This window comes from Nycticebus coucang, chromosome 2 (genome assembly GCF_027406575.1).
Source record: "Nycticebus coucang isolate mNycCou1 chromosome 2, mNycCou1.pri, whole genome shotgun sequence".
Taxonomy (NCBI): Eukaryota; Metazoa; Chordata; class Mammalia; order Primates; family Lorisidae; genus Nycticebus; species Nycticebus coucang.
The window spans coordinates 113,949,229-113,970,273 of NC_069781.1; the positions used below are offsets into that span (position 1 = coordinate 113,949,229).

General features: G+C 46.9%; 1 protein-coding gene across 1 annotated transcript in view; it reads right to left on the reverse strand.

Annotated features, from left to right (window-relative positions):
• Window positions 1-7,241: 7,241 nt before the first annotated feature.
• Window positions 7,242-21,045, reverse strand: part of UHRF1 (ubiquitin like with PHD and ring finger domains 1) — a 41,473-nt gene continuing 27,669 nt past the window's right edge. The window contains exons 10-17 of the mRNA XM_053579293.1: window positions 20,243-20,347; window positions 19,088-19,194; window positions 16,328-16,490; window positions 16,109-16,246; window positions 13,313-13,451; window positions 13,076-13,233; window positions 10,839-10,937; window positions 7,242-7,735 (exon numbers count right to left, since the gene is read on the reverse strand). Of these exons, the coding sequence (XP_053435268.1) occupies window positions 7,589-7,735; window positions 10,839-10,937; window positions 13,076-13,233; window positions 13,313-13,451; window positions 16,109-16,246; window positions 16,328-16,490; window positions 19,088-19,194; window positions 20,243-20,347 (1,056 nt within the window). The 3' untranslated portion in view covers window positions 7,242-7,588. The remainder of the gene's footprint in view (window positions 7,736-10,838; window positions 10,938-13,075; window positions 13,234-13,312; window positions 13,452-16,108; window positions 16,247-16,327; window positions 16,491-19,087; window positions 19,195-20,242; window positions 20,348-21,045) is intronic.

Here is a 21,045-nt window from a genome sequence, read left to right on the forward strand (position 1 = left end):
GAGGGGGGGCCTTATGAAACCCCGCGCCAGCTCCGCCCCGGCTGCCATTGGCCGTCGTGCCCACGCCCGCTCACCCATTGGCCAACGCTGACAGCTCCGCCCCTCCCCTCCGCCGGTCCCATCAACACCGCACGGCCCGCCCATCGCGCGCCGTGATTGGGCGGGCATAAATGTCAGCCTCGCTTCCTCATTGGCTGTCCAGTAGGGACACTTCGGCGCCCACCCACGTGCCCGCGGACCGGCTCCGCTCTCATTTGCTAAGGCGCACGCCAGCCAAGACGGCCACGACCAACCAACGGAGGCTGGGCCTCTGATTGACGAGAGCGCCTCAGGGACCGCCCAACGACCGCGCATAAGGAAGCAGGTATTGGCTTGCAGCGTCAGCCTGAAGCGTGGACTGGCTGGAGAGGGTGCCAATCACTGCCCTCTTCGGGCCCCGCCCTGGTTATCATGCCGCGGCTGAGTACGTGAAACCCGGCACAACATCAGTACCCGGGATGCGCGAAGATAGGTTCGAGGCCCGTGACCTGCACTTGGGCGTAGCGTTCCCTAATTTGAAAAATGCCCAGCTAAGGAAACATAGCTCCCAACGCAATCTATTTTGCAAAGAACTGAGAGTAGGAGAAATGTAAAGTCAGGCGTCAACCGCCCCCACACTCTAGGCAGGCCAACTTCCATCACAATCAACAAACTTTTGCAAACGGGCAAGTTAGGTGCTGTCTCCCGAACTCCTAACACGTATGGAAAAGTGCACGTTCGGGGTGGCGCCTGTGTCTCCGTGAGTAGGGCACCGGCCCCATATACCGAGGGTGACGGGTTCGAACCCAGCCCCGGCCGAATTGCAACAAAAAAATAGCCAGGCGTTGTGAACGCCTGTCATCCCAGCTATTCGGGAGGCTAAAGCAAGAGAATCGCCTAAGCCCAAGAGCTGGAGGTTGCTGTGAGCTGTGATGCCACAGCACTCTACTGAGGGTGACAAAGTGAGACTCTGTCTCTAAAAAAAAAAAAAAGTGCGCGTTCAGACCTTCCTGATCTGGGTTCAAAGCTCATCTGTGTCCCATGCCTCAGTGTGGTGGCCTCCAGTGAGGGACAGCACAGAGCGTGTTTCTCCTGAGTAATGGATGTGATGGTTTGAGTGACACAAGAATTCAAAGGAATGAGGCTTGTAAAGGGGTTGGCCCTGTGCCTCAGCCCGGAGAGCCTTGACAACTAGGATATACCATCCTCATCCTCAGCATTAGCTGTGCAAAGACCAGGGCTGTGAACACACTCCCGTGGGACTAGCAGGAGTAAACACTGGGCAATTTTACGTCTGCTAATGACATTGTAAAGGCATCTATTACCCCAGCAAGCAGTTCTTTTTTGAAGGTTATGTACCCTGGGAAAAGGTGTGGAGCTTACATAGTGGCTGTATGCAATTGTTTCCAATATTTTGCTCTTAATGTCCCATCAGCAGGGAATTAGGTAAGTAATTTGTGGCTCACAGTACACTGGAATACTTAACTAGGTAGCAATTGAACAGGAGGTAGATCTTAGGTATGTAGTGTCCTGCAATATAGCTCCTACACCCTTGTCCAGCAAGTGGCAGAATGGTCCAGAATTCTGTATCCAATATCATGGGGTTTCTAGGATTACATGTGCGAGTCAATGCCCAGACAAAAGCCATCCTCAAAGTGAGACAACTTAATCTTTGAGGAGAAGGTGAGGAATTAAAACTCTTCTGGGTATTTGGGATTCTTATGGGATCATACTCATATATTCCTTGCAGAGTTAATTTTTTTGAGACAGGGTCTCACTCTGACACCCTTGTGGCTTCGCAGCTCACAGCAACCTCAAACTCTTGGGCTTAATCAATTCTCTTGCCTCAGCCTCCCAAGCAGCTGGGACCACAGGCACCCATCACAACGCCCGGCTATTTTTTTTTTGCAGTTGTCATTGTTGTTTAGCAGGCCCAGGCCAGGTTCGAACCCATCTGCCTCAGTATATGTGACTAGCACCCTCACCAACTGAGCTATGGGCGCCAAGCCTAAATTTTAATTTTAAAAATAGGAAATACTTAAGTGCCCTCAAAAAATTCCCTAACTTGTGAGAAACACAGAAATGGGATTTGATAATGGTAATAACTTGTCAAAAATGCAATCATGGGCAAGGTGTGGTGGCTCACGCCTATTAATTCCAGCACTTTGGAAAGGCTGAGATGGGAGGATTGCTTAAGGCCAGCCAGTTCAAGAAAAGCCTCAGCAACATAGCAAGATCTCATCCCCATAAAAAATAAAAAGTTAGCTGGGCATGGGGGCATGTATCTGTAGTCCCAGCTACTCTGGAGTCTGAAGCAGGAAGATCAGCTGAGCTCAGGAATTCAGGCGTGCAGTGAGCTATTATTGCACCTGTGAATGACCACTGCACTCATGTTTGGGCAACACAGAGACCTCAACTCTAAAAGTAAATGAAAACTGGGGGAAGAGTTCTAAAGTTTGATTTCATTCCAAGAATATTTTGCTAGATATATGTGTTGTTTCACATTTGTTCGCACATATACATACATGTGCATACACCAAGATCAAGGTCACATCAGTTTACTAAGGCACTAAAGTGGCTACTCGATAAACAAACAGAAATGAATTGAAAAGAAAATCAGGCACAAGAATATGTATGGCACTGTCCTAGTTTTGTCCTTTAAATTTGTACCACATATATGAAGTAAATACATGAAGATATGTCATGTCCTTGGGTAAGCAACTTAACTATTCTGTGCTGCAACTGCAAAATGGATATAGGCCAAAACTATATCAAGGTTGTTTTCAGGTTAAATAATGCAGTCCCAGCATACAGTAAGCAAGAAATACATACAGACTCACATATAATTAGGACCTGAAGGTAAATTAAACCATAACCAACTGGATGACAGGATTATTTTTCACTTTTTCTTTATATTGTTTCTAATTTTTTTAAGCAATCACATATTAATTGGAACAAAGGATGAAAACGTTTTTCTTTGAGACAGTCTCACTCTGTTGCCCTGTATAGAGTGCCATGGTATCATCATAGCTTCCAGCAACCTCAGTGTCTGGCTCAAGAGCTTCTCGTCTCAGCCTCTTTAGTAGTTGGGACTCTACATGCCCACCAGAATGTCCAGCTAGTTTTTTTGTTTTTAGTAGAGAAGGGGTCTCGCTCTTGCTCAGGCTGGTCTCAAACTCTACTCAAGCAATCCACTGGCCTTGGCCTCCTAGAGGGCCAGGATTGCAGGCATGAGCCACCATATCCAGTGAAGTTTTCCATTAAAAAGTCAACCAGGGGCCGGGTGCGGTGAGACCAGTCTTAGCAAGAGACCCCGTCTCTAAAACTAGCTGGGCATTATGGTGTGCACCTGTAGTCCCAGCTACTCAGAAGGCTGAGGCAAGAGGATCACTTGAGCCCAAGAACTTGAAGTTGCTGTGAGTTATGATGCCATGGAACTCTACCCAGGGTGACAAAGTGAGACTGTCTCAAAAACAAGTCAACCACGTGGTTGGACTATGTAAAGATAGTCCATCCACATGATGGAATACTAATCATGAAAAGAAAGAGGTTCTGACACAGACTACAATGTGGATGGACCTTGAGGACATTGTGCTGAGAGAAGCTAGACACAGGACACAGTGACAGATTCCATTTATATGAAACATCCAGAACAGGCAAATCCACAGGGACAGAAAAAGGATTAGTGGTTGCCAGGGGCTGGGGAGCTGGGGGAAGGTGACTGCTAACGGGTGTTAGGTTTCTTTTTGGGGTAATGAATGGAAATGTTCTGTAATTAGACAACAGTGATGGCTGCATAACTGAATATAGTAAATAAAAAAACCACTGAACTTTAAAAGAGTGACTTTATGGTATGTGAAATACCTTAATAAAGCTGTTATAAAAAAATGAAAGTGAAACAGGAAAGATAAATGCCCAATATTATGACTTTCTGTATAGAGGTTTCAGAAATACTTTTCTGGATTTTGCTGATTTTTAACTATGTTGTTCTTAATTTTTGACTGGATATGGTGGCTCACCCCTATAATCCCAGCACTTTGGGAGGTTGAGGCGGGAGGATCCCTTGAGGATGCAGTGAACTCTGACTATACTCCAGCCTGGGCCACAGAGTGAGACCCTATCTGTAACAAAAGTAAATAAGAATGACTGACTTTTGTAAAATCTTAACACAGCTGTTATTAAAGAGATTTAAGTGAGCTTGAAAAGAAATATGCCCAATATTATGATTACTTCTGAATAGTGGTTTCACAAATACTCTTCTAGGTTCTGCTGATGTTTTTTTTAAACATTCTTAACTTTAACGTGAGAGAAACAGCAAAGTCAACAATCTCCACCTCAGGGTATTCTGCTACCTAAACCTATTTCCAAAGAACAATGCCTATGGCCACATATAGAGTTTGCTCCACAGCTAGGCATGTTTTCTATTTTGATTTCACATTCACATTTTGACATTTTTGGTATAAACATACCACATAATTCACCCACTTAAAAGTGTACAATTCAATGGATTTTAGTGTATCCACAGATAAGTGCAATCGCCAATTTTAGAATATTTCCATCATCTCAAGAAGAAACTCCAGGCTGGGCATGGTGGCCCACACCTGTAATCCCAGTACTCTGGGAGGCCAAGGTAGGAGGATCACTTGAGGACAGGATTTCAAGACCAGCCTGAGCAAGACCCTGTCTCTACTAAATATAGAAAAAATTACTTGGGTGTGATGGTGGGTGTCTCTAGTACCAGCTACCCAGGAGGAAGATTGCTTAAGCCCCTGAGTTTGAGGCTGCTATGAGCTGTGACAATGCTCGGGTGACATAAAAAGACCCTGTCTCAAAATTAAATAAAATAAAGCAGCCCCAGTAGCCTTTATCCATCATCCTCTTCTTGTCCTTAACATGTGTTGGGTATTTCACATGAATGGAAACATGTTTTGTGGCTTAATTTAGCATAACATTTTCAAGAACATGTGATGACATCAGTAGTACCAAAAGGTATTTTTTAGACAGTTTCAACTTTCACCATCTGCAGTGCTGTGGCATCACAGCTCACAGCAACCTCAAACTCTTGGGCTCAAGCAATCCTCTTGCCTCAGCCTCCCAAGTAGTTGGGAACATAGGCATCTGCCACAACACTCAGCTATTTTTTAGTCTTGCTCTTGGTCAGGCTGGCCTCGAACTGAGGGACCCTCCTAGAGTGCTAGGATTACAGGCGTGAGCCACTGCACCCAACAAGATACCCAACTTTTAAAGTTGAATCAGATCTGCCTATATGGTTACATAGCCATCAAAAGGTGGCTGTAGTAGGCTGACATAAGTAACCTCATCTTTCACTTCTGACCTCTGCCCAAAATAGCACTTCTGGCTATGAATTCATGAAGCCCAGGTGTGTCCAAATGGGAACAGGTCCACAGAGGCCACCCTCTGGGGTTAAGTGACATCTTAGTTGAAGCTGACTGGCAATAGCCACTCAAGGCAGCTGGTCTCCTGGTAGGTGACCCCTCACACCCTAGATCCTCAACTGTATTTGAGGACAGTACTGTATATCCTGGTGAAAAAGTGACCCAGGTTCTATGCTAGAAGGCATGAGGGCAGGACACATGCTAGAGACCAAATCTCTTTCAATTTCAATGTCTCTCAGTCCTAGAACTAAAGGGAAAAGGCCAGAACTTCTAGGAGACAGCACAACACCTGGTGTACAATTTTCTCAGCCATTCAGTATAACTCTCAAAATTCTGATGGATTGAGCGTCAAGGTTCTATGGCTTCTATTTTTACTGGGTTCCACTGTGGAAAGTTAGGATTTAATCTTCCTAGGAGCTGATGGTTTTTGCTCCAGACATCACACACCCACATTCTCCACAGACCTGCACTGCAGTCCAGGAGTCACTAGCCACACGGATGGCAGAAAGAATACTTCCGACATCCCAGAACATCCTACTATACTTTGCTGCTTCAGAGCAAAGGCCAGCAAGCTTTGTCTATAAAGAGCCAGATAGTAAATATCCTCAGCTTTGTGGACCAGATAGTTTCTGCTGTACCCACACAGTTATGCTGGTTCGGTGTGGAAGTCAATAAAATTTTATTAAAACAGGAAGTGACCTGGTTTTGGGCCCCCACCCCTCCCTGTGCTGAACTCCACTGAAAACTAAACACCCCAAAACCTCCTGAGATGCAATTAGAACCTCAGCACATCACTATGATCTTCACTGTTTTCTCTTTGTAAAATGGGGACGATGCCTAGCATTTGTGCCTGCGTTTTTGTTGAGAAAATGAAACAGGTACCAAAGTGCACAGAGAGCTCCAAAGCAGTTTGCAAATAGGAAGACACAAATATGTGAAAAACATTTATTCTGAGAATCTAAAATCTGAACCATTATTGGACTTTAGAAAAAGCCTACACAGAATTTCTTCCCTAACACATTAACAATCTAACAATGGGAGGGATCCTTTAAAAATATTGCTTCGGTTTGTCTGCAGTTATGTGATTTAAAATATCCCTGTTCTATTGAGGTATGAGCTGCAAACTTTGGTAAAATTAGAAAAGTTAAACCATTCCAAAAAATACAAAACAAAAAACAACCAAATCCTAAGTTATATCTTTCTTAGTACATATACAGTAACTACAAAAAAAAAATTCATTTAGAAAAAGTGTTCATTAAAAAAAATTCCCTCTTGTAATTCTCAACTGTCAAGTTAAAAAATTGAATTTAAATGATCTATAAATTCAAACCATCCCCAAACACCCATCCAGTGTCAGGAAGAACTGGATGTCCACAGTTTTTAGAATCTGGTTGGCATTTTCAGTAAATTCAGTGCTAAAAACAAAGAGCCTACTCTTTAGAAAGAACAAACAAACCAAAGGCACTTGAACGTGGCTTTGTGTACTGGCTTCCCTGCTCTCAGACAGTGTCAGCCGCACACGCAGCCCCCACGTGGAGTAGAGTCCAGCTGAGGTAGGTTCTCCAGGCCCCAACTCTCTGCTCACATGGACAGAGGATTTTTCATGTGGATCTTAGATACCAAGCAGCCTGGCAGGGGATGGCTTTATGGGAAGAGTTTAAACTGAGATTTTTCCTCTTTTCCTTTCAACTTCTTGATGGACAGCTGGTCACAGATCACGCGGATGCCCATGGTCACCACAGGGAACCATCTTGCTAGATTTTATACGATGAGATGCCATCAGGAAAGATTTACTTGCATTGACCTTGGGAGCCAAAGCCACAAACCTTGAAAAGAAGATTGTTCTAGGCGGCTGGATACCTTCTTGCTAGTTGGTGGAACTTCTGAGAACTTGACACCAGGAACATAAGCAGCCTTTATGCCATAATTTGTTTTTTTGCTGATAAATCGCAGGCTTTGTAACGTTTTAAAAACTAAACAAAATACTGAGAAGTCCAACTTTCAAGCCAGAATACATAAATTCCTGAAAATGTATAGATTAAAAAAAATAAAAGGAAGACAAGCCTTTTTAGGAATGGAGGAAAAACTATAAGTTAACTAAGAACAACATAAGGGCCAATTAAAGACCCTTCCAGCATATTTTAAGTAAAACCCCCGCCAAGAAGTGCTTGTGATCACCGGCCATTGCCATAGCCGGGGAAGAGCTGATTGAGGATGGTCTGCAGCGGCTGATTCACCTGCATGGCATAGCTGCGGCCCAGGTCATAGCGGCAGGCTGGACAGCTGAACACCTGGGCCCGGAAAGATCTGTCCAGGCAATCCTACAAGACAGAGGTCACAAGTGAGGCACCCTGTCCACACCATCTGGTTGATTCCTGGCCACCTCTATTGGGAGTCTTGGGTAGTGGCTGTCCCCAAGGACTTGTCATAAGCTCCAGGCTCACTTTCTACCCATCACCAACCTGGCCTCCCCAGGATGCCTCAGACATCCCAAGCTTATCCCACCTCTAAGCCTTGGCTACTATAGGTCATACCTCGTAAGGTGTTTACTCTGACTCTCTTGTCACTCGCGCCTCAGCTGAAGTGACCTCCTCAAAAGAGGTCCTTCCTTGCCATTCCTGGAGAGTCACAGGCAGCCCTACCTGGGCCAACCCTAGCAGTTAACCCTGGTCACCACCTGCTGGAGTGCCCTGTTTACCAATGTGCTTCTGTATAATAGGCTGGACACTCTAAGGCCCACGACTATGTCTTGTCTCTCCCAACCGTAAGCATTGTGCCCCACACAATTTGAGAAGACACTCAAATGTCAATGAAAGGAAAAGAGTAAGGATGGAAAGAAGGTACCAAGACTGACAGACTTAGACTTCTGGGTTCAAACTCAATCCCAACCAATCTATCCCTGGTGGAGATAAGCCTTAGCTTCCCAACCAAACAGGGAAGCCATCATCTACCTGGCCAGACTCTGGGGGAGGAAGGAAGCAACACACACAGGTATGCAGGCACCTGTGCGGGTGCACACCTTATGAAGAATGTCATCACAAAACTAGATAAGGGAACAAATGTCAACACAGGGGAGAGGCCTGCTGACACCACAGCACATTCAACCAGCGCATGTAGGCTGTATTTTTGAAGGCTCCTGAATTCTTTTCTCAAGACAAAGTCTACTTATGGTCTTGATTTCAGAAACAAAAGGTACATCTTTCTGTTTAACATACCTAACATTTGGATACACAGGCAAAATTAGGCTCTGGCTAACAGAACCATTCACAGTAGGCCAAAGGCAGAATCAACCCCCACATCCACAGATGGCCAGATAAACACAATATGGTTTGTCCACACAATGGAATATGATATAGCCTCATAAAAGAGGAAAACTCTGACACAGGCTGTAACATGGATGAAACTCGAAGATGCTATACTCGATGAGAGAAACAGACATAGGACAAATCCTGTGTCATCCCACTCACTGAATATAAGTCCCTTATATTCAGCGACAGAAAGTAGAATGGTGACTGCCAGGGGCCGGTGGGGAGTTTCGTGGGGACAATTTCAGTTTGGGAAGATGAGAAAGTTCTGGAAATGGAGCGGGGTGACTGGCTGCACAGCAGTGTGAATGTGCATAAGGTGGCTGAACTATGCACTTAAAATAAGGTCAGATGGTAAGTTTTATGTTATGTGTATTTTACGATAAAAATGTTTTTCTAAAAAGGGTTAAAAGAAATCTGGATTGAGGGTCCAAGCCACTTTCTTTTAAACTCTCAGATGCCAAGCTTCTCAAGATGGGACACCGGGGCACAGACAGACAGCAGGGACATAGTGGTGCCAGTTACCCTCTTCTCTCACACCCACCGGGGCCCTTGTATCTGAGGCAATCCTGACCACTGGCTCCCTACCCCCTTACAGCACACCCCAGGCCTTCCCCCTTCCAAACCACCTGCAACCAGACCAAGGAGGCAAGCCCAGACTTACTGAGCACCTGTTTCCCACCAGAGGCTGAGCCAGGATCTTCCAACAGAAAGGTGGTTCAAGGCCCCTTCCCACTGTGACACCCAGGACTCAGTTGGGTTAGATGGCCTCTCAAGGTCCCTGGCTGAGATGTGAGTGACAGGTCAACTCTGGGCTGCTGACCTCAAAGATGCCATAGCCCCTTGTGTCTCCTGGGACCTCCCTAAGGACTCAAGATAGGCAAGGGCATCTCTCATCCTGTTCCCTCTGAGCAGGAGTGGGTAGCCCACACAGCTGAAGGAACTCAGGCCACAAAGCAGGATAGATGGGGCCAGAGAGGGCAGAACTGCCAAGAGCTTGACCCGGAACATCCAATCCCTCATTGTTCTCTGAACCCCTCTCCCAGTCTGAAAAATATACCCAGAAGGCATGGGCCCAAGCACAATCACCAGCAGCTCAGAAACCAAGGAAGATCGGGAGTGGGACACTCTCTTGCACCCCAGTTAAGACTGACTGACTTTGGCCAGAGGTCACTGCAAAGACACCACCCCTCCAGATGAACCCTTCCCAACTGAGTGGTTCTACCTTATGGGCACTAGACCATGCCCAGGAACATCTGTGATTTTCACAGTAGGAGACTATGTGGGTAGGGAAATCAGGGTTGCTGCTTTGCACCTTGCAGTGCCAAGAACATCCTCACCCCAGAAAATAATCCAGTTCCAATGTCCACAGTGCTGAGGACAGACCCTGTCCTAGGCCCATCTCAGCCAATCTCTATATGGCCCAGCTGCTCCTACTCAGGCTCCTGCCTGCCCCATTCCACATACCTGGAGATGCCACCCTCCACCAGACCACTTCAGGTACCAAAGCTAGTGCCCCCTGGGGGACATGCACCTCATACCTCCTCATGCAGATCCTGGGCTAGGACAACCCATGTTCTCCTGCCAGGACCCTCAGCTATATAAAAAGGGGGTGGATGGCTCGGCACCCATAGTTCAGTGGTTAGGGTGCCGGCCACATACACCAGGGCTGCTGGGTTTGAACCCAGCCCAGGCCTACTAAAGGACAATAACAACTACAATAAGAAAATAGCCGGGCGTTGTGGCAGGCACCTGTAGTCCCAGCTACTTGGGAGGCTGAGGCAAGAGAATCGCTTAAGCCCAAGAGTTTGAGGTTGCTGTGAGCTGTAATGCCATCGCACTCTATCAAGGGTGGCATACTGAGATTCTGCCTCCAAAAAAAAAAAGTGTGTGTGTGGGGGGGATATTCTAGGTCCAGGGGCAAGGAAGCAAACACCTCCCCAGAAAGGCAGGAGGTGACCCTGGAAGCAGCCCAGAGGTTATGATATAGAGGCTACCCAGAAAGACCATAAACAGAAAGCAGAGAAGCCTACGTAGGATGGGGAAATTAGGGCATTCTTCCAGAACCTTCTACCCAGCTCCTGCAACTGTTGCTGCATCAGAAACATCCTCTGCTCACCTTGCAAACATTGTGCTGGCACACAGTCGTGACTGGCCGGAATACCAGCTCCTGGCAGCAGATGCACTGGAATGCCTCCTCCACCTTCCTTAGGAACATCTGAAATTGGAGAAGGATGAGATGAAGCCAGCAGACCCTGCAGTCCAGATCACACAGACCATGCATGAGACCCTCACAGTTTAGAGGTTCCCTGCTCAGAGCACATGCCATGTGTCCTCCCTCTAGTTCTGTCCCCACAGACTCTGCCCAAGAATGCAGGAGCAACAATCACCTCCTCAATCCTGAGCAGACTTGGCACAGGGCCCCTGGCTTCAAATGACCAGGTCAAACAGGGACCTGGAGGGCGGTGCCTGTGGCTCAGTGGGTAGTGCACTGGCCCCATATGCACTGGTTCAAACCTGGCCCCAGCCAGCTAAAACAACGAGAATTGAAACAAAATATAGCGGGACATTATGGCAGGCGCCTGTAGTCTCAGCTACTCGGGAGGCTGAGGGAAGAGAATCATTTAAGCCCAAGAGGTTGAGGTTGCTGTGAGCTGTGACACTATGGCACTCTACGGAGGGCAGCATAGTGAAACTGTCTCAAAAAAAAAAAAAAAAAAAAAAAAGTGGCGCCCCCTGGGGGAAATGCACCAGTGAGTAGGGCAGAGGCTGAGGCAAAAGAATTGCCTAAGCCCAAGAGCTGGTGGTTGCTGTGATCTGTGACGCCATGGCACTCTACCGAGGGCGACAAAATAAGGCTCTGTCTCTTAAAAAAACAAAGAGGGACCTGGATGTGACCAATTGGCGGCACCATACCCCTCCCACACACACCGAGTGAAGACGGTTCTCTCCGGTTAGTCTCTCTACTCTGTCAGGGAGCAGGTACTAAGCACCCACTGAATGCTGGGGTGTCAGCCACAGACAACATGGAAGAAACCACCACCACCCTATCCCACCCCACTTGGAACCTGGAGTCAAGTGAATGACACCAAAGAGGTACAAGGAAAGAACAGAGACCCAGAGTGAGGACATGAGGGACACAGAAGGGCAGAGAAAGCTCCACAGAATGTGGCCTGAACAAAGTGAGGGAGGAATGGCGACCCCTTCGAGATGGCCACAGCTAAATCCCAGGACCTGTGAATACATCATTGCCCACAGCAAACTGGACTCCACAGATGAGAAGATGAGACTAAGCTAAGGAGACAAGAGACCATCCTAGATGATCTGGGGTCCCAGTGTCCCTAACAGGGTCCTCTTAGGAAGAGACAGGAGGGTTAGAGGCTGGAAGACAGAGACAGACGGGAAGATGCTGCACTGCTAGCTCTGAAGCGGGAGGAAAAAGTGCCTTCTTAATGCTGGAAAAGGAAGGATATAGGTTCTCCTCAAAGCCCACAGGAGGGACCAGCACTGCCATACCCTAACATTAGCCCTGAGGCCTATGTCAGACTCCTGACCTCCAGGGCTATGAGATGACAAGTATGTTGTTTTGAGCCTCTAAGCTTGTAGAAATGTGTTAATAGTGGCAACAAGAGACTCACATGGGAGGGAGAAATTGAATCAGGAGGACCAAGAAAGGCTCCAGGCAGAGGGAAATCCAAAAATAATAGTCTTTTTTTTTTTTTTTTTTTGTAGAGACAGAGTCTCACTTTATGGCCCTCAGTAGAGTGCCATGGCCTCACACAGCTCATAGCAACCTCCAACTCCTGGGCTTAAGCGATTCTCTTGCCTCAGCCTCCCGAGTAGCTGGGACTACAGGCGCCCGCCACAACGCCCGGCTATTTTTTGGTTGCAGTTTGGCCGGGGCCGGGTTTGAACCCGCCACCCTCGGTATATGGGGCCGGCGCCTTACCGACTGAGCCACAGGCCGCCCAACAATAATAGTCTTATAATGGGATGACCAGGAGGGAGGAAAGGCCAGAAGGGGACATCAAAAGTAAAAGGCAGGTCACCCAGGGCTCGGGCTGCAGTGAAGGAAAATGGTTTGGGTGTGATTCTACTTAAGAGGTCCCTAGAGTCATCAGATCCAGAGACAGACAAAGTGGTAAGAATAGGTGCCAGGGACTGGGAGTTAGTAGGGGCAGAGTTTTAGTTTGGGAGGATGAGAAAGTTCTAGAGACAAAGGGTGGTGATGTCTGCACAACAATCTGAATCTGCTTAATGCCCCTGAGCTGTCCATGTAACAGTGATTAAGAGCAAATGTTACATGTATTTACCACAACAAAGGGGAACAACAAGACAGCTACCATCTACACTCACCGGCCCATCCTTGAGGGACTTCAGGACTTCTGTCCACAGCCTGGCATTGCTCTTGTCCTCTTTGATGAGGCTGCTCTGCTGGGCCGTCAGACTATAGGACTCCACCTTGGTTTTCTTGGGCACCCGGCGTGGGGACCCAGCCCTGCTCGGGCCACCTCCTGAGAGAGAGCAGAGCTGGTGAGGCTGAGGCAGCGTCCTGTACAGGGCTGTGGATGGAGCTACTTCAGAGACACCCACCTGCCGATTTCCGCTTCCACTTGCCCTTGCCCATTCTGGGGGATCTAAAGCTGCTCGTCTCCAGCTGTTCCTCCTCTGCTTCCCTCTCACTGTTGTTCTTCTCCCTGTTGGCCAGGGCTTCCAAATAGCCTTCTGGATACTGCAGGAGGGAGAGGACAGGCTATGAGAGATGGTCCCACCCACTGCCATACACTTTGCTCCGATACCCCTTACCAAGTTTAGGTTTCCAAACACAGCTGTTCCCAGATGCCCCTGAAGCATATAGAAAAGCCCCCAACCTTATCCAGTTCTACTTTCTGCCATCTCAATTACTCAGCTAACAAAAAATATTAAAATGGAAAGTTCCAGAAATAATTCATATGTTTTAAATTGTACTCTGTTCTGCATAGTGACAAAATCTTGTGTTGTCCCACTATGCCCCATCAGGACAGGAGTATTCCCTTTGCCCAGCATATCCACACTGTCCTACCCACCTGAAAGTCACTTAGGAGGCATAGTATCAGAGTGCTTATGCTCGAATATTATTTATTTTACTTAACAACCACCCTAACACAACAGGGTGCCCGTAGTCCCAGCTATTAGGGAAAGCTGAGGCAGGAGGATCACCTGAGCCCAAGAGCTAGAGGCTACAGCGAGCTGTGACAACATCACTGCACTCCAGCCTGGGCAACAGAGCAAGACCCTAACTCTTAAAAATTAATTTAAAAAATGGCTCCCCAAAGCGTAAGAGTAGTGATGTTGGCAATTTGAATATGCTGAGAAGTTGCTAATCTCTACTGTGCCTAATGAGGAAAGTAAACTTTATCACTGGCATGTATGTCTAGGAAAAATAGTGTATATTAGGTGCAGTTTCAGGCATCCACTAGGGGCCTTAGAACTTGTTCCATGGATAAAGCGAGTGGGGACTAATCATAAAGCCTTAGGCAATAGCTAATCCTGTCTCATCTCCTCAACTATGAGTAAGAGATGATCTGCACTCTGGGAGGCTGAGGCAGGTGAATTGCTTGAGCACAGGAGTTCAAGACTAGTCTGAGCAAGACACCCCATCTCTACTAAAAATAGAAAAACTAGCCAGGCGTAGTGGTGGGTGCCTGTAGTCCCAGCTACTTGAGAGGCTAAGGCAAGAGAACCGCTCAAGTCCAAGAGTTTAAAGGTTGCTGTGAGCTGTAATGCCCTGACATTCTACCCAGGACAACAGTGATACAGTTTCAAAAAAAGGAAAAAATTAAAAAATGATGATCCTAAGCAACCTCCACCTGCCTTATCCAGGCAAGCACTAAAGTGAGCTAATGCTAGTGAATTTTTTACCATCATAACCAACAGATGAGAATCTCAGTATATTGATGATTCAGATGAAGGCAGGCAAACCGCTGCCCCAAGGGCTCAGACTGTAAAAAATATGTAGCCCTGGGCAGCACTTGTGGCTCAGTGAGTAGGGCACAGGCACCATATACCGAGGGTGGCAAGTTCGAACCTAGCCCCAGCCAAACTGCCAAAAAAAAAAAAAAAAATAGGGCGGTGCCTGTGGCTCAAAGGGGTAGGGCGCTGGCCCCATATGCCGGAGGTGGCAGGTTCAAACCCAGCCCCGGCCAGAAACTACAAAAAAAAAAAAAAAAAAAAAAAAATAGCCAGGCATTGTGGCAGGCACCTGTAGTTCCAGCTACTTCGGAGGCTGAGGCAAAAGAATCACTTAAGCTCAAAGAGTTAGAAGTTGCTGTGAGCTGTGATGCCACAGCACTCTACCAAGGGCGACAAAATGAGACTATCTCTAAAAATAAATAAATAAATAATATTTAGCCCTGTAGGTCCTCACTGCTCAGCTATTGTACTGCAGGACACTCAAAGGATACTCAGGTGAATGGATATGACTGTGTCCCAACAAAATTTCATTTACGAACAACTTGGGCTCCTCTCTGTCCTCACAGGTATTATTTGATAATCACCCTATTTCTGCAGCACCCACATCATGTCCAACTGGATATCTTCACCCTTCTTTAGCAACCCTAAATTCCCATAAGGACAAAAGCCAGAAAAGAAACTACTACTCTCGTCGCAAGTTGCTGCTCTCCTCCAGCTGGTATTTCTACTCCCAGATCCTTGGCTTCTAAATCCCCCACCGCATAAACCTGTCCAAAAGACAATCCTCTGTGACCCCCAGGGGGGCAGACACTATCAGACTCTCAATAGCAATTAAGATTCCTTAAATAGTCCCACAATGATTTATCTGCTGTGAAGCAACTCTCCATAAGGAACAGAAAACACTATAATTATAGTGCAGGAAAGCCATGCTCCACGCTGGATCAACTCTCGGAAGACCACGCACCATGAAAGGGGCGTGATTACACAGTGGGATTACTTATCTTTCCATCTGTACATCTCTGGATTTGACCAGCTTTAGTGGTTTCTGGCTTTTCTCCAGTTGAAAAAAAGACTAACAAAAACAGGAAAGGTGAGAAGCCAGGCTGGCCGCAGCAAAGGCCTCTAACACCACCAGGACAAGTGACTCCAGCTTATAACTTTGACGACAGACCTAAGTGTCACCCACATATTCCATACCCCCTGGCTGAAGCATTTATATCTGGTAGCCAGCGAGGAGGGATGGAGAGAAAGCAGGAGGGCTCCCCAAGAAGGCAGCCAGTCTGTCCACACACTTCCACTGTGCTCAGGCCCACGAAGGAACACCCCTGCTGTGATCCACAAAGAGAACAGGCTCACAACAGGACACCTGGCCACCCAGGATGTCCAGGCACAAAGTGCCATAGCTTCCATGCCTAAGGCAGCCCAACCCTGGCAAACCTGCATGGTCAGCCCCAGCCTCTTGATCCGGTCCTTGCCCTCCTTGGTCCAGGGGCCGGGCTCGTCATCGTCCCTCCGCAGGAGATAGCGCCATACCAGAAACCCAGACTTCCCCTTCTCTGGCCAGTACTTCACAACCTGAAGGAACAGAGCCACCGTCAGTGACGCCTGGGATCACAGGCAACCTGGCAGAGGGGCCCAGCCTCAGGTGCAGCTCACCTTGTAGATGCCGTCGTACCGGTTGCCCTCGGCGGGTGCGTACTTGCTGTGCTTGCCACCCTTCACGTTACGCACCACCCTGACCGGCTTCCCTGACCGCCAATCCTTGGCCTCAGCCCCTTTCTTGTCATTGATGGGGGCATAGCAGTTAAGAGCCAGTGCCCTGAGGGGAAAGCAGGTCCAACATGCTGTAGGTTGGAGCACATCGCCAGAGAGGTGCTCAGCCCCAACCTAGCATCTGAACAAGGCCTTCTATAGAATTATGTCCCTGCAATCAAGTTCCAATGAGAGCCTGGCATGAATCCCAGCACTTTGGGAAGCCAAGGCAGCAGGATACCTTTTTGTTTTAGAAACATGAATCTTGCTCTGTCACCCAGGCTAGAGTGCGTGGCATCACAGTTCACAGCAACCTCAAACTCCTGGGCTCAAGCAATTCTTCTGCCTCAGCCTTTCAAAGTAGCTCAAACTACAGGCACCTGCCACAATGCCCAGCTAATTTTTCTAGTTTTAGTTGAGATGGGGTCTTCCTCTTGTGCAGGTTGATCTCAAACTCTTAAGAACAAGGGTTCCGGGCGGCGCCTGTGGCTCAAGGAGTAGGGCGCCGGTCCCATATGCTGGAGGTGGTGGGTTCAAACCCAGCCCCGGCCAAAAAAACAAGGGTTCCACCCACGGTGCTGAGATTACAGGCATGAGCCACTGCACCCAGCCCAGGAGGATCACTTGAGCTCAGGAGAAGTTTGAGGCTACAATGAGCTATAATCATACCATTGCACTGCAGCCTATGCAACAAGCAAGACCCTATACCTAATTATAAAAACATTCTAATGAGGTTATGCTGGATTACAAGCATAGTAACACTCTAGTAACTGGTGTGCTTATAAGAAGGGAATACAGAACACTGATACGGAAGGCAGGAGACCGTTTGAGGATGGAGATAGAGATGGTTGTCACAGCTACAAGCCAAGGATTGCCAACTACCACCAGAAACTGAAAGCAGCAGCAAGGACCTTCCCTCTAGAGCAGCAGTCTCAACCTGGGGATCGCAACCTTTGGAATGTATTAAAGGTTCGCGGCATTAAGGTTGAGAACCACTGCTCTAGAGGCTCCAAAGGGAGCTGGGCCCTGTCTACTCCATGATTTTCAGACCCCCAGCCACCAAAACTGTGAGAGGATAAATGTCTTTTGCTTTAAACCACTCAGTTTGTGGTATTTTGTTCCTGTAGCCGTAAAAGACTATGCAGGGAAAGCATCCTTGAGAACTAAAAAGACACAGCCTGCCAAAGGTCTGTCCATCAAAGGCTCCTTCAGCTGGGGCCAAACCAGAGGACAGACTCACTGATACACCATGATGCCATTTTTTTTCCCACTGGGTTTAAGACACGGGGAAAGAAAATTATGCAGTTTATTGGCAAACAGCATTTTTATAAACTGGTTTCATTATGTAACATGATAAATGAACAGGTCCCCTTATTGTAAAATATTTTCTGAAAACATGATTTTTAACTGCCTTGAAATTAAAGTATTCCTCTAAATAAATGTACAACTCTTCCATTTCATAGACATTTAATTACTGATTTTTCTTCTTTTGCTGTTTTAAATGATACTATGATACTTTTTCTGTCTCCTAAACACATTTTTCAGAGTGGAATTAGAGGGTCATCAACAGAACACTTAATGTTCTTCATAGGCAAAAGAGCTTTCCAGAAAGATGCTGCTGATTTGTATTTCTATCAACAGTGAAATACTAGTCTGTTTCCTGACATGAGGCAACATTTTAAGATTTTGGCTAACTTATAGGGGGAAATAAGTAGTATATCATCATTGCTTCGATTTGTATTTGATTACTATAGTTGAACAATTTATCATCATCATTAGCCATCTGCATTTCCCTTGTGAATATCTGTACATCCTTTGCTTTTTCTATTAGTTTTTCTTGTTGACTTATAACAGCTCTTTATACAATAAAGACATAACATGTCAGGTTACAAATTTTCCTAAGTAGTCATCTGCCTTTTAATTTATAGGATTTACTATTGCAATATGTTTTATAAACATATTTAAATCAAATCTTTCTTTGGGCTTTATGATGATGATAAAGTCCACCCCCGTCCTGCAACCTGGGGTTCAAGCAAACAGTGGCCCACTACCTGGTTTTGCAAATAAAGCTTTATCAGAATATAGCCATGTTCATTCACTTACTGTGGTCGCCTTTGTGCTATGACAAAAGCAAAGCTAAATAGCTACAACAACAACTACGCAGCCCTCAAAGCTGAAAATATTATCTGAACTTTTAGAGAAGACATTCACTTTAATCCATCTAAATGACTCAAGTCTTTAAGCAAAAAGAACTGAATGTCAACATCTCTATGTCCTACCACTTTTTTTTTTTTTTTTTTGTAGAGACAGAGTCTCACTGTACCGCCCTCGGGTAGAGTGCCGTGGCATCACACGGCTCACAGCAACCTCTAACTCTTGGGCTTACGCGATTCTCTTGCCTCAGCCTCCCAAGCAGCTGGGACTACAGGCGCCCGCCGCAACGCCCGGCTATTTTTTTGTTGTTGTTGCAGTTTGGCCGGGGCTGGGTTTGAACCCACCACCCTCGGCATATGGGGCCGGCGCCCTACTCACTGAGCCACAGGTGCAGCCCATGTCCTACCACTCTTAATGGGACTACCACTGGCTGAACATAACACCCAAAATAGAACTAAAAACTCAGAGAAGCCCATCAGTTAAAAATTGAGAAAACTGTTTCCCACAAACCTATTGGTGTTGGTGAGTTTCTGATCACAAGATTGTTCTGCAGTTCTCTTGTTGCCGGAGAGATCTCGACCACCACTACCTGTGTATGTGAAAAAATTCCCATTGTCCTGAAACACACAAGAAGGCTAGGTGAACCCTCCATACAGAGGAAAAGAGACTCCATTGAAAACCAACCCTCACTCAATGGCTACTGTCAAAGAAATAGGTGCTGGTGAGAATGTAGAGAAACTGGAACCCTTGTGCACTGTTGGTAGGAAGGCAAAATTGGTGCAGGTGCTATGGACCCTTTGTGGGTCTCAAGAAACTAAATATAGGCAGCGCCCGTAGCTCGGTGGGTAGAGCACCAGCCATATACACCAAGGCTGGGGGTTCGAATCCAGCCCGGGTCAGCTAAAGCAATAAATGACAACTGCAACAGAAAAATAGCTGGGCGTTCGGGCCGGTGCCTGTAGTCCCAGCTACTCTGGAGGTTGAGGCAAGAGAATAGCTTAAGCCCAAGAGTTTGAGGTTGCCGTGAGCTGTGACACAACGGCACTCTACCCAGGGCAACAGCCTGAGACTCTGTCTCAAAAAAAGAAAAAAATTATATTATCACATGATCCAGCAATTCTATTTCTGAATAATGTATAAATTCAAATGAATTCAAAGCAGGGACTTAAGGCATTTCTACATGTTTCTAGCAGCAGGATTCACAACAGCCAAAAGGTGAAAAAGCCCAAGTATGCATGGATGGAAGAATGGATGAACAGAATGTGGTCCCTCCACATGTTGGAATATTATTTAGCCATGAAAAGAAAATTCTGGCACAGGCTGCAATATGGATGGACCTTGAGGACATGATGCTCAATGAAATAAGCCAGACATGAGAGGACCCATCCTGTGTGATTCCTCAAGAGGTCCCTAGAGTGGTCAGAGTGACGGAGAACAAAGTAGAAGGGTGGGTGTCAGGGGCTGAGGAAGGGATAAGGGCATTAGTGTTTCCTGGAGACAGAGTTTCAGTTTGGGAAAATGAAAAAGTTCTAGAGACGGAGGGTGGTGATGGTTACACAGCAACATGAGTATCCCTAATGCTGCCGAGCGGTGCACTGAAAAGCAGTTGAGATGGTAAATTGCATTATGTGTACGTCAAATAAAGCAATCCCTAAACATTCTCACCACATCATCTTCATAGCCCCCTGCCAGGACCAACGAGTATGCTCCATCATTGCTGCGGCCATGGATACCTGCCACGTGAGGCCGATGAACACCTGACTCGCTGACCTGCCAATACCATCAAGAAATACATGGCACATTCTGCAGTGATGGCTACATGAATGATCAACCCTGCCCCATCCCCTCCCACCTCAGGAGGTTAGGGGCCTGACGTTTTACCCAACGCATGAGGCCAACAAGTCAACACTTCACCATGAGATAGCTGAGTTCAAGTCATGCCAAGAACAGAGCTGGCTTGAATTCCAACCCCCTCCCCGCCATGTGCCCACAGGGCCACCCATTCTTAATCTTGGATGCCTAGAGTTGAAAATGAAAATGTAAATACTGCCCTCTATTGACAGGGTAGCTCAAGCCTGTGATCCCCACACTTAAGAGAGGGTGAGGCAGAAGGACCGCTTGAGACCTAGGCAACATAAACAGACCCCATCTTTACAAAAAATACAAAAATTGGCAGAGCATGGTAACACAGGCTGTAGCCCTACTACCCAGGAAGATCGCTTGAGCCCAGGAGTTGGAGGCTGCAGTGAGCTTCTGCTGTACTCCAGCCTAGACGACAAAGTTGAGATCCTGACTCTAAAAGTGAAAAAATGGCTTAGCGCCTGTAGCTTAGCAGCTAGGGCGCCAGCCACATACACCGGAGCTGGCGGGTTCAAATCCCACCTGGGCCTGCCAAACGACAACTACAACCAAAAAATAGTAGGGCATCTTAGCGAGTGCCTATAGTCCCAGCTACTTGAGAGGATGAG